The sequence below is a fragment of the Erythrolamprus reginae genome, chromosome 1, assembly GCF_031021105.1.
Source record: "Erythrolamprus reginae isolate rEryReg1 chromosome 1, rEryReg1.hap1, whole genome shotgun sequence".
Classification (NCBI taxonomy): Eukaryota; Metazoa; Chordata; class Lepidosauria; order Squamata; family Dipsadidae; genus Erythrolamprus; species Erythrolamprus reginae.
Genome location: NC_091950.1, coordinates 422700099 through 422718180, shown reverse-complemented (window position 1 = coordinate 422718180; position 18082 = coordinate 422700099). Strand labels below are relative to the sequence as shown.

At 41.3% G+C, this 18082-nt stretch overlaps 1 protein-coding gene across 3 annotated transcripts in view; it reads right to left on the bottom strand.

Annotated features, from left to right (window-relative positions):
* Positions 1–18082, bottom strand: part of ZSWIM7 (zinc finger SWIM-type containing 7) — a 33815-nt gene that overhangs the window by 10880 nt on the left and 4853 nt on the right. For all 3 annotated transcript variants that reach the window (XM_070735458.1, XM_070735459.1, XM_070735460.1), the window contains exons 2-4: positions 13645–13751; positions 8552–8573; positions 1614–1716 (exon numbers count right to left, since the gene is read on the bottom strand). In XM_070735458.1, coding sequence (XP_070591559.1) covers positions 1614–1716; positions 8552–8573; positions 13645–13720 — 201 coding nt within the window. In that variant the 5' untranslated portion in view covers positions 13721–13751. The remainder of the gene's footprint in view (positions 1–1613; positions 1717–8551; positions 8574–13644; positions 13752–18082) is intronic.

Here is an 18082-nt window from a genome sequence, read left to right as displayed (position 1 = left end):
ACCCATAATTCAATGCCTGGGGAGGGCGAAAACAGTTCCCCCCTGGAGGCTGGAAACAGCTTGTTTCCTAACTTTTAGTGGGCCCAGTAGAAACATAGAAACATAGAAGACTGACGGCAGAAAAAGACCTCATGGTCCATCTAGTCTGCCCTTATACTATTTCAAGTATTTTATCTTAGGATGGATCTATGTTTATCCCAGGCATGTTTACATACAGTTACTGTGGATTTATCTACCACGTCTGCTGGAAGTTTGTTCCAAGGATCTACTACTCTTTCAGGAAAATAATATTTTCTCATGTTGCTTTTGATCTTTCCCCCACCTAACTTCAGATTGTGTCCCCTTGTTCTTGTGTTCAGTTTCCTATTAAAAACACTTCCCACCTGAACCTTATTTAACCCTTTGACATATTTAAATGTTTCGATCGTGTCCCCCCTTTTCCTTCTGTCCTCCAGACTCTACAGATTGAGTTCGTGAAGTCTTTCCTGATACGTTTTATGCTTAAGACCTTCCACCATTTTTGTAGCTCGTCTTTGGACCCGTTCAATTTTGTCAATATCTTTTTGTAGGTGAGGTCTCCAGAACTGAACACAGTATTCCAACTGTGGTCTCACCAGCGCTCTATACAGCGGGATCATAATCTCCCTCTTCCTGCTTGTTATACCTCTAGCTATGCAGCCAAGCATCCTACTTGCTTTTCCTACCGCCCGACCACACTGTTCACTACCCCTAAATCCTTCTCTTCTGAAGTTTTTGCTAACACAGAACTGCCAATGCAATACTCAGATTGAGGATTCCTTTTGCCCAAGTGCAGGCTTGTGTTTCACCCTCCAAACGCTTCCCTGGAGCTGGGGGAAGGTAAGAACGCCTCCCACATTCCCCCGGAGGCTCTGGAAGCCAAAAATGCCCTCCCAGAGCCTCTGGGTGAACCAAAAATCAGCTGGCCGGCATACACATGCATGTTAGAGCTGAGCTAGGCAACAGCTTGCGTGCCAGCAGATATTGCACCCATGCCATAGGTTCACCATCATTGTTCTATATTCTATATTCTATATGAAACCAAGACTTGCAAAGAGAGACTGCGGGAACTGGGCCTGGATAGCCTAGAGAAAAGGAGGGCCAGAGGGGACATGATAGTTGTATACAGGTATATGAGGGGTTGCCACAGAGAGGAGGGGGTCACTCTATTCTCCAGAGCACCAGAGGGCCGGATGAGGAACAACGGCTGGAAGCTGACCAAGGAGAGATTCAACCTGGAGATAAGGAAGAACTTCCTGATGGTCAGAGCGATCAACCAGTGGAACAACCTGCCTGCGGAGGTTGTGAACTCCCTAACTCTGGACACTTTCAAGAGGAGATTGGACTGCCACTTGGCTGGGGTGCTTTAGGATTCCTGCTCAGGCAGGGGGTTGGACTTGATGACCTAAAGGGTCCTTTTCAACTCTAACAATAAATAAGTAAGTAAGTAAGTAAGTAAGTAAGTAAGTAAGTAAGTAAGTAAAGTAAGTAAGTAAGCAAATAAATAAATAAATAAATATTCTACATTCTACATTCTGCTCAAAGGACCTGCACAGGTATATTGGCTGGCTGGCAGGTAGAAGAAGGGGACGTACCTGGTATACCATCCTCCCACTTGGAGACATGAACCGTGTGACCGACTGGCGATCCACCAAATCCAGAGCAGGAACGACAGACGTCCCAAAAACAAACCTCAGCCTAGGAAGACGGGAGAGAAACCAACATTTTAACCTTGTCTTCCTCTTGTTCTGAAGAGACCTTTAAAACCTGGGGCAACCTTTCTTCAAAATGCGATATTCAGCATTTAAAAAGATTATCGTCGAAATACAGGTCGTCCTCGGCCAAAGGGAGCCCACAATTTTCATTGCTAAGGCAGAGAGTCGGCCTTCTCCACGTCCCATCCCCGCCAAACAATGTCGGTTGGTGAGACCTCGGGGAAGGACCTTCTCTGTGGCGGCCCCAATCCTATGGAATCAACTGCCCCCAGAGATTTGCATTATTTAATTTGACTTCTATGCCTCCCAATCTCCTCTTTACTGGTCTTCTGGAAAGCTGTTAAAACCTGGCTTTTCCGGCAGGCCTGGAATTAATATTGATTGTTAGTATGTATGGTTTTTTATATGTGATTTTAGTGATATTTTTACTGTTTTTTTACTTGTAACCATTGCTACCCACTCAGAGTCCGTTTCGGAGTGGGTGACATATAAATGCAATAGATAGATAGATTAGATAGATAGATAGATAGATAGATAGATAGATAGATAGATAGATAGATTAGATAGATAGATTAGATAGATAGATTAGATAGATAGATAGATTAGATAGATAGATAGATTAGATAGATAGATAGATTAGATAGATAGATTAGATAGATAGATTAGATAGATAGATAGATTAGATAGATAGATTAGATAGATAGATAGATTAGATAGATAGATAGATTAGATAGATAGATAGATAGATTAGATAGATAGATTAGCTAGATAGATAGATAGATAGATAGATAGATAGATTAGATAGATAGATAGATAGATAGATTAGATAGATAGATTGGATAGGTAGATAGGTAGGTAGATAGATAGAGAGAGAGAGAGAGATTAGATAGATAGATAGATAGATAGATAGATTAGATAGATAGATAGATAGATAGATAGATAGATAGATTAGATAGATAGATTGGATAGGTAGATAGGTAGGTAGATAGATAGATAGAGAGAGATTAGATAGATAGATAGATAGATAGATAGATAGATAGATTAGATAGATAGATAGATAGATAGATAGATAGATAGATTAGATAGATAGATTGGATAGGTAGATAGGTAGGTAGATAGATAGATAGATAGATAGAGAGAGAGATTAGATAGATAGATTAGATAGATAGATAGATAGATAGATTAGATAGGTAGACAGACAGACAGACAGACAGACAGACAAATAAGTTTCTCCCTGTTTTTAACATTTCTTGCCACTATTTAATTTATTTTAGTCAGTTGAGCGATGTTACTCCAGGAATTTAGGAGTTGTGCTGCAGAATTTCACACAAGGGAATGTGAAAAGATCAGTGCATTTCCTTGATGGGGAAGCCTGGGATATAATGGGGTAAGCAAGGTGGAACTGAACCGAAATCACTTGTAATAATGCAGAGGAAGGAACCGGAAGGAAAATGAATTTCAGTCATATTTCTGGAGGTTGGTAATGAGTAACAACTTTGGCCCGTAAACCAATGATAAAAATGTAGAAGTTGGTTTGATTTACTTGACGGCTTCCCTTTTTCTACTCAAGCAGGGGTAGAGAAGTTTTTCTTGACTAGCAAGGGACATCAGGAAGATTGCCTGCTTGGAAAGTTTAACAGAATGGAGATTTTAGGAGAGATCAGCAGAATTCAACAGACTTGAAAATTCAGAAAAGTCTACTACTTGAACAGTTCAGTAGAATCGAGAGGAGAATTAAGCTGAATTGTGGGTCAGAATTGCCTGCTGTAAAGTTTAGAAGAATTGAGAGTTTAGAATCAAGCCGGATTTAGCCGAATTCAGAATTGTCTGCTTGAAAAGTTCAGAAGAATTGGGAATTTAGGAATAATAATAATAATGATAATAATAATAAAATAGATTTGTATGCCGCCCCTCTCCGGAGACTCGGAGCAGCTATTCAGAATTCAAATGAATTGAGAATTCAGAATTGTCTGCTTGAAAAATTCAGAAGAATGGACAATTGAGAATTTAGAACTCTTTGCTTGAAAAATTCAAAAGAATTGAGAATTTAGGAAATTCAGAATTCAACTGAATTAAGAATTTGGTGGTTCCCTGAGATCCGAAAGGTTGGTGACCCCTGATCTAGATAGGTGTTTTTTTTGTTTTTTTGTTTGTTTGTTTGTTTATTTATTTAATTAATTGTTAGAGTTGAAAGGGACCATGAAGGCCATCGAGTTCAACCCCCTGCCCAAGCAGGAACCCTATAGTACACCAGTCAAGTGGCAGTTCAATCTTCTCTTAAAAATGTCCAGAGTGATTTTAATTTTAATTTTGTGAACTCTCAGAATTCCCTGTTAGGCAACTGGAGGGATTGAAAAGCAGAAAAGCATCTTCTATTAATGGAGAGGGGAATAACTCTAATCCCATCTCGGCTGCCAGGCTAGGATTTGCTGACCTTAATCTGGACCTCCGGCCTGTGCGATGCAAAGCAGATGGACAGGGGGTCTGGGAAGCCGGGAGAAATTAGTTGATAATCTTCTTTGCAGAATAAAAGGATAAGGAACTGATGCGCAATGTCTCGTTGGGCACAGTTCCCCTTGGGCAAGGTGGGACAGGCGGGAGTGAGGGGCACAGGGGTCTTTACACAAGCCGCTCTCTGCTTGGGGGGGGGGGTCCGTTTCTGAGGGAAAAAAGCCCCAAATCTCATTTTACCAAGCTTAATCTGGCACCGAGTTTCCCATAAGCGGCAATGTTCAGATGTCTAGCTATGCAATCTGAAGTTAGTTGGGGGAAAGATCAAAAGCAACATGAGAAAATATTATTTTACTGAAAGAGCAGTAGATGCTTGGAACAAACTTTCAGCAGACATGGTTGGTAAATCCACAGTAACTGAATTTAAACATGCTTGGGATAAACATAGATCCATCCTAAGATAAAATACAGGAAATAGTATAAGGGCAGACTAGATGGACCAGGAGGTCTTTTTCTGCCGTCAATCTTCTATGTTTCTATGTGCCGATTTAAATTCCCAAAACTCCCTCAATATGTCTGGCTGAGGGAATATGGGAAGTTGAAGTCCACATGTTTAAAATTAAAACATGGATTGAGCCTTTGCACTTTGATCTTTAAAAAAAATATATTTTCTTTCCAATTAAATTTTATTGCATTAAAAGATATATATCTACTCTATCTACTCTATCTATCTATCTATCTATCTATCTATCTATCTATCTATCTATCTATCTACCTACCTACCTACCTACCTACCTACCTACCTATAGAAACATAGAAGACTGACGGCAGAAAAAGACCTCGTGGTCCATCTAGTCTGCCCTTATACTATTTTCTGTATTTTATCTTAGGATGGATCTATGTTTATCCCAGGCAGGTTTCAATTCAGTTACTGTGGATTTACCAACCACGTCTGCTGGAAGTTTGTTCCAAGGATCTACTGCTCTTTCAGTAAAATAATATTTTCTCATGTTGCTTTTGATCTTTCCCCTAACTAACTTCAGATTGCGTCCCCTTGTTCTTGTGTTCACTTTCCTATTAAAAACACTTCCCTCCTAGACCTTATTTAACCCTTTGACATATTTAAATGTTTTGATCATGTCCCCCCTTTTCCTTCTGTCCTCCAGACTACACAGATTGAGTTCATTAAGTTCATTAAGAAAATAGTATAAGGGCAGACTAGATGGATCATGAGGTCTTTTTCTGCCGTCAGACTTCTGTTTCTATGTTTCTATCAATCTTCTGATATCAAGGAGAAAGCACAAGCCCTGACTGGTTTGGGCGGTTGTTATAGATTTTTATTGTATGCCTTGTGTTAACTAACAACCGTGTTTTTTTTATTGTATTGTTTTATCCTGGGGAGGGGAGTGCCAGAGTGAATGCATGAGGAAGTGGATGGATAATGAGGGATGAATGGGTGGAGTGTTTACATAGGACGAACGAGAGTGTCGGGAGCGAAGGTCGGAGCCCCCCACCCCACTGAGTCTGGAGCTACTTTTTAAAAAACATAATAAAAAATTTATTGATTATTTTATAATAACACATACACGTTACATATAACACAGTGCTCAGTGACCCATGCTCCCACTACCCGGCAACATTCAAACCCCTCCGCCAAAATGACGGTGTACCTTATATACACTGCTCAAAAAAATAAAGGGAACACTTAAACAACAGAATATAACTCCAAGTAAATCAAACTTCTGTGAAATCAAACTGTCCAATTAGGAAGCAACACTGATTGACAATCAATTTCACACATGCTGTTGTGCACATTCAACTTTTTACAGAACAAAGTATTCCATGAGAATATTTCATTCATTCAGATCTAGGATGTGTTATTTTGAGTGTTCCCTCTATTTTTTTGAACAGTATATAACATTTTAAACTAACAACATTACAATATAATACAATGGTGAGCACTGCACACCAAGACAACTAGACACAAGAACAGTTTTTTTCTGAACGCCATCACTCTACTAAACAAATAATTCCCTCAACACTGTCAGACTTTCTACTAAATCTGCACTTCTATTCTACTAGTTTTTCTCATCATTCCTTTCACCCATTTCCTCCCATGTTGACTGTATGACTGTAACTTGTTGCTTGTATCCTAAGATTTTTATTAATATTGCTTCTTCATTGCTTATTTGACCCCTATGACAATTATTAAGTGTTGTACCACATGATTCTTGACAAATGTATATTTTATTTTATGTACGCTGAGAGCATATGCACCAAGACAAATTCCTTGTGTGTCCAATCACTCTTGGCCAATAAAATTCTATTCTATTCTATATTTACATATTATATTTACATATTTATTCTTTATAACCTGGTCTTGAATTCTACTAACCATATAACCACTAACCCTGACCCATCGTCCCATTAGTTCCTGCAATTTAGCTTCATTAATCATACGAGGGTCGCCCAGAAAGTAATGCACCACATTTTTTTTCTCAGCCTACAGTAATGGTACGAATGCGAAACTTTAGATAAATGTTATTTGAATTGTCAGGAGTGCGTGTGTAAATGTTGTGTTTCTTCAGACAGATAGCGTAGCTGCCGCAGTGTTTCAAAATGACGTTGGTAAGTGATGTACGTTACAAGCAGCATCATTGAATTTCTCACTGCAGAGAAAGAAACTGTTGGGAACATTCACAAATGTTTGTGTACAGTTTATCGAAAATCTGCAGTCGACAGAAGTACGGTTAGTCGCTTGGGACAGAGGGTGAGGCCACTAGAAGATGGTTCAGGGCAGAAATGGCTTTGTGACCAGAACAAAGAGTGATACCGACAGGATATACACGTCTTTGTGTCTCGCTGGAGGAGGGCCATAGAACAGGACGGAGATTAGGTGGAAAAATAGGGAGTGTAGAAGAAACATCATTCTTTCTTGTGTGTAAGTTTCATTGTTTTCAATAAATAATTGTTGAAGGAAAAAAATGTGGTGCATTACTTTCTGGGCGACCCTCATATATAACATTTTAAACTAAGAACATTACAATATTTAGATATTATAGAGTGATTCCAATTTATTCTTTAAACCTTGGTCTTGAATTCTACTGACCATATAACCTCTAACCCTGTCCCATCTTCCCATAAGTTCCTGCAATTTATTTTTGTTAATCATATTCATCTTTATATCCGCTCCAAGTCTTCGCAGAGGGGCGGCATACAAGTCTAATAAATTATTATTATTATTATATCCATAGTTTCAAACCGAATGTGTTCCATCATGTACCAGTACCAATTTTGTATTGTCCATTTCGTTGCATCCTTCCAACCTAAAACTATTACCACTTGGGCACTTTCTATAGTTTATTTATTTTATTATTTATTTATTTTGTCCAATACACAATACATATTGAAGAGGATAGACATGAAGTATTATATATAAAGAAAAGATATAAAAGTAGAGGAGAAGATATATGAAAGGAAGATATATGATGTCTCTAAATTCTCCCATATAGCTCCTTTTTACTAATACTACATTTCCTTTGTGATTGCCCATATTATTATTGTTGTTGTTGTTATTATTATTGTTATTATTATTGTTATTATTATTATTATTAATTAGATTTGTATGCCGCCCCTCTCTGTAGACTCGGGGCGGCTAACAACAATAATAAAACAGCATATGACAAATCTAATATTTCAAATAATTTAAAAACCCTTATTAAAAACCAAATATACACACAAACATACCATGCATAAATTGTATAGGCCTAGGGGGAAAGGAATATCTCAATTCCCCCATGCCTGATGGCAGAGGTGGGTTTTAAAGAGCTTACGAAAGGCGAGGAGGGTGGAGGCAATTCTGATCTCTTTGGGGAGCTGGTTCCAGAGGGTCGGGCCGCCACAGAGAAGGCTCTTCCCCTGGGTCCTGCCAAACGACATTGTTTAGTTGATGGGACCCGGAGAAGGCCAACTCTGTGGGACCTAACTGGTCGCTGGGATTCGTGCGGCAGAAGGCGGTCCCGGAGATATTCTTATATTTAACATCCTATTAGTCTTCGGAGAGGGGCAGCATACAAATCTAATAAATTATTATTATTATTATTATTATTATTATTATTATTATTATTATTATTATTAATTTCCTCTTGCACCTCTTTTGCAGAATTCCTTAGCTGGCATTCCTTAAGAGGGATGCACCTCAACTTCCAGAATTCCCCAACCTGAATGCTTTAAGAGGGGAGGACTTCCACTCCCAGAATTCCTCAGCTGAGGTCATTGAGCGTGAGAAACCCTGCTTTAGATGCAGGTCCTCATTCCAAAACAAAATGTAGGTGAATTAAAAATAAAGGACAGGCAAAAGTACTCACGCCAGCAGAAGTTCATCCGAAACTGCAAAAAGAGAGAGAGAAAGCAATCAATATTCATGTCTAAAGAAGGGTATGGGGCTAATATTTCATTTATTTCACTTATTTGCCGCCCGATCCCATTGTTTACTGGGGAAAACTCAAAAGGCCTCTAGAATATCTCAAGACTTGGCAAGCCGTGTTCAAATCTAACGGGGCGAAATGAGGGAAGCGTCAGTGGAAGAAGAAAACTCATTTTCTCACAGACGGATGGAGCAGCGCTTTGTTCCTGAAAGCTATTTCAGAGTCCTCGGGGATTTGGCCAAATCACTTGGCTACCGACCGATGGCGGAGTGGAGATCAAGAAAAAATAACAACACCACTCAAACCACCCAGTTGGATGTCCTCTTCTAAATGCCCTGAGATTATCTGGCTGGAATTTTGGGTGGGTTTTCACCCCAAAAGCCTTAACGGGGGCACAATCTGCGGTGAGTTGAGGGAAAGATCAGAAGCAACGTGAGAAAATATGATTTGACTGAAAGAGTCATAGATGCTTGGAACAAACTCCCAGCAGACGTGGTTGGTAAATCCACAGTAACTGAATTTAAACATGCCTGGGATAAACATATATCCATCCTAAGATAAAATACAGGAAATAGTATAAAGGCAGACTAGATGGACCAGGAGGTCTTTTTCTGCCATCAATCTTCTATGTTTCTGTTTCTAAGATCAGAAGTAACGTAAGAAAATATTATTTGATTGAAATAGTAGATGTTTGGAACAAACTTCCAGCAGACATGGTTGGTAAATCCACAGTAACTAAATTGAAACATGTCTGGGATAAACATATATCCATTGTAAGATAAAATACAGGAAATAGTATAAGGGCAGACTAGATGGACCAGGAGGTCTTTTTCTGCCATCAATCTTCTATGTTTCTATGTTTCTAAATCACTTTTTTCAGTCCTGTTGTAACTCTGGATGGTTACTAAATGAATTATTGTAATTTGAGGACTACCTGCAGTCTGATTTTATCCCGTTGAATGATTTTAATAATAAATAAAATTTAATAATAAACTTTCTCCTTCAACAGGAACTTGGTTACAATAGGTAGCCTTTGTCTTATGACCTCAATTGGGACTGGAACCTCTCACTTAAGCGAGATGGTAAAATGAGCCATGCAATAAAATATACAATTGTAGACCTTTCCCCCCCCCCCCATGGTCGTTGAATGAATCACTGCAGTCACTAAGTGGTTGTTATACAAATCTGGCTTCCTCACCATTGATTTCACTTGTCGATTAAGGAGGTCCCATTATGCTAGGACACTGGAACGTCATAAATACATGCCATTTGCCAACACAGAAATTTAGATCATGTGACGCAACGGTCATAAGTGTGAGGACCGATCCCGTCACTTTGTTTTAGCGCCACCCCAACGTCCAATGAATGTTTGCAAGTTGAGGGTAGTTGGGTGTTTTATTGAATCCTCTTTCTAACAATTAAAAAAAAGAGTACAGTGGCACCTCTACCTAAGAATGCCTCTACTTACAACTTTTCTAGATAAGAACCAGGTGTTCAATATATTTTTTTGCCTCTTCTCAAGAACCATTTTCCACTTACAAAGCCGAGCCTCCGAAATTGTAACCAGAAAAGGCAGGGAGAAGCCTCCGTGGGGCCTCTCTAGGAATTTCCTGGGAGGAAACAGGGCCGGAAAAGGCAGGGAGAAGCCTCTGTGGGGCCTCTCTAGGAATCTCCTGGGAGGAAACAGGGTCAGGAAAGGCGGGGAGAAGCCTCTGTGGGGCCTCTCTAGGAATCTCCTGGGAGGAAACAGGGCCAGAAAAGGCGGGGAGAAGCCTCCGTGGGGCCTCTCTAGGAATCTCCTGGGAGGAAATAGGGCCGGAAAAGGCGGGGAGAAGCCTCTGTGGGGCCTCTCTAAGAATCTCCTGGGAGGAAACATGGACGGAAAAGGCAGGGAAAAGCCTCTGTGGGGCCTCTCTAGGAATCTCCTGGGAGGAAACAGGGCCAGAAAAGCCGGCGAGAAGCCTCTGTGGGGCCTCTCTAGGAATCTCCTGGGAGGAAACAGGGATGGAAAAGGCAGGGAAAAGCCTCTGTGGGGCCTCTCTAGGAATTTCCTGGGAGGAAACAGGGCCGGAAAAGGCAGGGAGAAGCCTCTGTGGGGCCTCTCTAGGAATCTCCTGGGAGGAAACAGGGAAGGAAAAGGCAGGGAAAAGCCTCTGTGGGGCCTCTCTAGGAATTTCCTAGGAGGAAACAGGGCCGGAAAAGCCGGGGAGAAGCCTCTGTGGGGCCTCTCTAGGAATCTCCTGGGAGGAAACAGGGTCAGGAAAGGCGGGGAGAAGCCTCTGTGGGGCCTCTCTAGGAATCTCCTGGGAGGAAACAGGGCCGGAAAAGGCGGGGAGAAGCCTCTGTGGAGCCTCTCTAGGAATTTCCTGGGAGGAAACAGGGCCGGAAAAGGCGGGGAGAAGCCTCTGTGGGGCCTCTCTAGGAATCTCCTGGGAGGAAACAGGGACGGAAAAGGCAGGGAAAAGCCTGGGAGGAAACAGGGCCGGAAAAGGCAGGGAGAAGCCTCCGTGGGGCCTTTCTAGGAATCTCCTGGGAGTTAACAGGGCCGGAAAAGTTGGGGAGAAGCCTCCGTGGGGCCTCTTTAGGAATCTCCTGGGAGGAAACAGGGCCTCCACCCTCCCTGTGGTTTCCCCAATAGCCCACATTATTTGCTTTTACATTGATTCCTATGGGAAAAGTTGCTTCTTCTTACACTTTCCTAGTTAAGAACGTGGTCACGAAACGAATTAAGTTCATAAGTAGAGGTACCACTATATAATCATGTTTTTCCAGCAGCTGCTGAGACGAAAAAAAAAAAAAAAACCCCACTTGTGCCCAAAGTGATGGAATTATTCCAGAGCTTTGGCACTCTCTGCTGGTCACCAGCCGGGATTGGAAACGATCCCGGATGGTCTGTTTATTGCAGTCAGTTGGTTTTTTTAAAAATAAAATTTATTTATTAACAAGGGATAAAAGGGGGGAAGGAAAAAAGGGGGGTGTACATAAATTCAAAATGGGTGAGGGTATATATCACATGATATTATATTTCATAATACTTATAACAAAATGAAACAGCATTTCAATATTCACATTTGTATCTTATTACTATAAATATTTCATTTATCTATCTCATCATATTAATTAAAGCTCATAAGAATAATAAGTATTAGTAAGAGCAGTAAAAGAGTTATTTATAGAAAGTAGAGAAATAAGAATAGGTTTATATGAGATATTGCGGAACGTATATATTAAAAAAAGTTGAATAAGTAGGGGAAAATAAAGAGGAAATCTGCATGAGTTGCAGACGTTATCAGGAAATATGACTAGGTGTGTTGAAATATTATTGGGTGTATCAGTAATATTTCGGTAGAGAAAAAAAGAAAAGAAAAAGGGAAAAGGAGTAAATAGAAAAAATAAGATATATTTATATTTATGCAGTAAGTATTGAGTAAGAAAAAAGGTATAGGTTAATTGATCTGGAATTAATTAATGATTGAGTTGTAAGGTTGTAGTGAGAATCATTGTTTAATTGAGTTTAAAACACAGGTAAAAAGAGTAATATTGTCGGAATCAGTTCTGATTGAAATTTTGATTTTTATTTATTTGTTTTGTTATTTATTTATTTATTTAGTTATTTATTTTAAGTGTCAGTATTGAAATTGTTTTAATAATCAATGGAATTTTGAATTCAAAACGTTGGAAAATAAAAGAAATTTGTTTGTTTATAAAATCAAAGTTAGGTATTTTCTTGCCGTAATCCATTGCAGTCAGTTTTTAAGGAGATTCTGGCTTCCGGCTCAAGCAGGAGAACCTACACCAGGGATGGCCAACCTATGGCACAGGTGGCATGCCGAGCCATGTATGCGGGCATGCAAGCTATTTCCCTAGCTCAGCTGTAGCCCGCTTGTGCGCGTTGGGCGGCTGGTTTTCGGCTGTCCCCGCCCAGCCATTCTTTCCCTCCTGGGAGTCTCCATGAGGACCATTTTGGATGCCAGGTAAGTACAAGGTTCACACAGAGCAGTATTGGGTTCCTGGGAGGACAATGAGGGGGGACGGTGTTCCAGTAGGAAAAATGGATCTGCACGCACGGCTCCGTGTCCCTGGCCTGTGTCCCCGCACGAAGTTTGGCTTCTGCACATGCCCAGGAAGCCCAATCTCGCATGAGGAAGCTCCCGAGCGTGAGATTTTGCTGATTTTTGGCGTTTTTTAAACACCGAAAATTGGTGAAATCACACTCACACGAGGGTCCTCACATTAGATTGGACTTAGAAACATAGAAACCTAGAAGATGGACGGCAGAAAAAGACCTCCTGGTCCATCTAGTCTGCCCTTATACTGTCTCCTGTATTTTATTTTAGGATGGATCTATGTTTATCCCAGGCATGTTTAAATTCAGTGGTAGTGGATTTACCAACCACGTCTGCTGGGAGTTTGTTCCAAGCATCTACTATTCTTTCAGTAAAATAATATTTTCTCATGTTGCTTCTGATCTTTCCCCCAACAAACCTCAGATTGTGCCCCTTATTCTTGTGTTCACTTCTTTCCTGAACCTTATTTAACCCTTTAACATATGTAAATGTTTCAATCATGTCCCCCACCATTCTGTCCTGTCCTCCAGACTGTACAGATTGAGTTCATGAAGTCTTTCCTGATAAGTTCTATGCTTAAGACCTTCCACCATTCTTGTAGCCCGTCTTTGGACCCGTTCAATTTTGTCAATATCTTTTTGTAGGTGGTCTCCGGAACTGGACACAGTATTACAAATGTGGTCTCACCAGCGCTCTATACAGCGGGATCACAATCTCCCTCTTCCTGCTTGTTCTACCTCTAGCTATGCAGCCAAGCATCCTACTTGCTTTCTCTACCGCCTGACTGCACTGTTCACCCATTTTGAGACTGTCAGAAATCACTACCCTTAGGTTTCCTGCGCATGTGCAGAAACCAAATTTGATGCAGGCACACACGTCAGGGACACAGAGCTGTGCACATGATCACATTGGTAGTGGTGGCAACGGGGTTGGCTGTGGCCGTTTGGGAAAATGGCCGCCACTTACTCTGGGAAGTTTCGCGGAAAGATTTCTGGATTTCTTGCAGTAATTCTTCTGCTACGACCGGCAAGGAAGGGTCCATCTTGACAGATAGGATGTGGGTCCGTTTTCACCTAGAAGGGAGGAAAAGAAAGGCATAGGGTTGTAAATGTTGTGGCCTGTCCACATCCTGCACATTTGATCACGGATTCTGAGGATCGAGGGATGAGTGTGTTTTGGTATCTTAGGCCAGTGTACTTGGTACCCGAGGCTGATAGCGAGGAGGTCGGAGAGGATGTGGAGTCAGAAGCTGAAAGCCAATCAGGGTCTGTTGCACCTTCAGAGGTGACCATGAGTGACTCAGGAGAAGAGGCAGAGCCCCTTCTGGATGCCAGAGTACGCAGGAGCATTAGCAGACAAGAATGACTTAGAAGGAAGAGATCTATGTGTGAATAGCTCTTTAGAACACTTGGTCACGCCTTGTGGTTATATAAGGAGGTGCCTCGTGATGAGCTAGCATGAACGTCAACGTTTGACAAAGGGACATGACTTAGACATTATGAGTGAGAATAATTATTTCTGCTAAAAGAAAGCATTAGAAGCTGCAATTGGAATCTCCGGGCTTCCTGCCAAGATGATGATGATGATGATAATAATAATAATAACAACAACAACAACGAGTTAGAAGGGACCTTAGAGATCTTCTAGTCCAACCCCCTGCCTAGGCAGGAAACCCTACACTACTTCAAACAGATGGTTATCCAACATCTTCTTAAAAACTTCCAGTGTTAAAAACTTAAAGATACTGTGAGTTATGGTGATTAACAGACTGTATCAAAGAAACTTTTAAAGGAGTTTTTGGCTTCCAGCCTGAGACTGTGATTAGAAGCCAGTAATTAGAAAGTTTAAAACTACGGTGCCTTAAACACGACCTAAGCATAGCCCATAAAATCATCTGCTACAGCATCCTTCCTGTCAATGACTATTTCAGCTTCAACCACAACACGCGAGCACATTATAGAAACAAATTCAAAGTAAACCGCTCCAAACTCTACTGCAGGAAATACTGTACGACTTTAGTAACCAAGTAGCTAATGCATGGAACTCACTACCTGACTCTGTAGTATCATCACCAAACCCCCAAAATTTTACCCTTAGACCAGCGGTCCCCAAACTACGGCCCGGGGGCAGGATGCGGCCTGCTGAGGCAATTTATCCGGCCCGCGGCAGCCCACAAGATTTTATCAATAGATATAACAAGCTCCCGAATCTCCTGTCAACTCACCGCGGTCTGCTGCTGAGCAAGGAGGCGGTACAGAGGCAAGGGGCGGGGAGGAAAGCGGGCCTGCAATTGGCCCCTTTCTTTGCCGCCTTTAGAGAGAGAAATTGTTGGCAGAGCAGCAACAGTTCTTCTCCCTAAAGGCGAGAAAGCAAGGGGCCAATTGCAGGCCCGCTTTCCTCCCTGCCCCTTGCCTCTGCACCGCCTCCTCCCCACCTCCTCCTCCACCACGGTGAATGGACAGGAGATTCAGGAACCCCCCTGAATTCGCTTGAACGGAGGCGGAGGCGGCTTCAAGGGACCAACAGCCGGTCCTTCTCGGTGCTGTGTTGCTGCATCCTCCGAGCTCTGCTGCTATCTCCGGGCACTGTTACCTCTAAGTTGCGCTGAGAGAGAAAGAGAGAGCGGAGAGAGAAAGGGAGAGGGAGAGATAGAAAGGGAGAGAAAGAAAGAGGGAGATAGAGAGAGAGGGAGAGATACAAAGAGGGAGAGATACAAAGAGGGAGAGATACAAAGAGGGAGAGAGAAAGAGAATGAGTGAGAGAAAGAAAGAGAGAGAAAGAAAGAGAGAGTGGGACAGAGAAAGAAAGAAAGGGAAAGATAGAGAGGAAGAGAGAAAGGGGGATAGATGGAAAGAGTGAGAGAGAGAGAAAAAAAGAGAAAAATGAGAAAATGTTGGAGAGAAAACAAGGGAGAGGAAAATGAAACAAATGAGAGAGAAGGAAGAAAAGAGAGAGGGAAGAGAGAAGTGGAGAGGAAGGAGGGAGGGAAGGAAGGAGGGAGAAATGGAGGGAGTTTGTTGATTTAAGTTTAAATTTACTTGTTAATAAAGAAGTATAAATTACTTTATTACTTAATTATTTAATTACTTCTTTATTTTAAATATTGTATTTGTTCCCATTTTGTTTTTTACTGTAAATAAGATTTGTGCAGTGTGCATAGGGATTTGTTCATAGATTTTTTTTAATAGTCCGGCCCTCCAACAGTTTGAGGGACAGCGAACTGGCCCCCTGTGTAAAAAGTTTGGCGACCCCTGCCTTAGACTATTGACTGTTGACCTCTCCCAATTCCTAAGAGGTCAGTAAGGGGCGTGCATAAGTGCACCAGCGTACCTTCTGTCCCCTGTCCTAATGTTTCTCTCTTACTAGTACCATGTATATAAATATTGTTATAACTTTGTATACTACCAATATATACTTGGCAAATAAATAAAAAGAATTGGAGATGTATGCAAAGAGAATGGTGGTATTCAAGTGGTATTGAATATCAATACCAATACAATACTTGTAAAACAAGTAAACACAACAACAAAAGGAGGGGATGGAGAGTGAAGGATAAGAAGGGAGAAGAGGGGAGAAGAGAGGAAAGGAGAAAGAGAGAGGGAAAAGAAGAAAGCGAAAAGGAGAGGAAGAAAGGGAGGGGAAATAAGAGCAGGAGAGAAGATTGGAAGGGATGACAGGAGTCAGGGAAGGAGAGGAGGAGAGGAGGAAAGAAGAAAAGTGGAAAAGGAGAGAAGAAGGGAGGGAAGGGAAAGAGGGGAGAGAAAGAGAGGAAGGGTTATTGTAGAATAAAGAGAGGATACAGAATGGTAAAAGAGCAACACCTTCTAAGCGCTTGGACTCCAAATCCAAAACTTATTCAGTAAATTTTGTTCTTCTTGTACGTTCTCCAGGTCCAGATGTTTTTAATAAGAATACTACTATTAGTACTAGTTTTCTTCCTCATCATTCCCATCACCCATTTCCTCCCACTTATGACTGTATTGCTTGTATCCTTCATATTTTTATTAATATGGATTGTTTCCTCATTGCTTAGTTGACCCCTATGACAATCATGAAGTGTTTTTTAACCTCATGATTCTTGGCAAATGTATATTTTGTTTTATGTCCACTGAGAGCATCTGCACCAAAGACAAATCCCTTGTGTGTCCAACCACACTTGGCTAATAAAGAATTCTATAATAAGAATCAAAATCCAACAAACCTCTTCAACCAGACGTGATATGATTAAATTTTAGGAAAGATAAGGTGAAATGACAATTAATGAGAAATAAAAAATAAAACAATCTTTTTTAAAAAAAAAAACAATCCTGTGAGGCGGGACAGAAAGAGTGAATGGCAAGATTAGAATTCCCAGTCTCCCAGTGATTGGCCCAAAGTCATCCAACCGGCTTTCACGCATAAGGCGGAACTAGAACTCCCAGTCTCCTGGTGATTGGCGCAAAGTCACCCAGCCTGCTTTCACGCATAAGGTGGAACTAGAACTCCCAGTCTCTGGTGATTGGCCCAAAGTCACCCAACCGGCTTTCACGCATAAGGTGGAACTAGAACTCCCAGTTTTCTGGTGATTGGCCCAAAGTCACCCAACCGGCTTTCACACATAAGGCGAAACTAGAACTCCCAGTCTTCTGGTGGTTGGCCCAAAGTCACCCAGCCTGCTTTCATGCATAAGGCAGGACTAGAACTCCCAGTCTTCTGGCGATTGGCTCAAATCACCCAGTCAACTTTTCTGGTAAAGGCCGAACTAGAACTCACATCTCCTGGTTTCACCCCAGGCTATTTTAACAACTGGACCAAACTGGTTCTCGTTTTGTTTATTTTCTTCGAAAAAGGGTTTCCAAGCGCTTGGACTCTAAATCCAAAACTCGTTTTAAGTAAATGTCGTTCTTCCTGTACATTCTCCAAGTCCAGATGTTTTTAATAAGAATAATAAGAACCAAAATTCCTCAACCTCTTGAACCAGACATGACCTTCTCATTAGTTAGGTCCAAAGGGGGAAAAAACAGGGGAAAGCACAATTTAAGGAGTCCGGTTTCTCAGCTTTTCCTCCGTAACAAGAGATGAAATCATTGGAGCTGAAACTGATTTGAATTACAGCCTAAACCCACATAATGTCTCTTTTATTTTTGGTCGGTTTCGTCACCCTTTTTTAACCGTCCAAAAGGTGACTTGAGCATTTTCAAAGTGTGATGTGAAAGGCCTCCTAAATATTTACACCCTGGGCGGTTGTTAAGAGCTTAATGAGAAGGCGATTTGGAAACCGAAAAAAATATATGATTCATTGCAGTTGTAGTTCCACAACCCGGCTGCTTAATGATAAGAGTTGTAAAAATGTGGGTTTCTTTTTCTAAATTACCGTATTTAGCGAAAAGGAAGAGGGCCTGGCATTTATGGTAATCTTCATTCC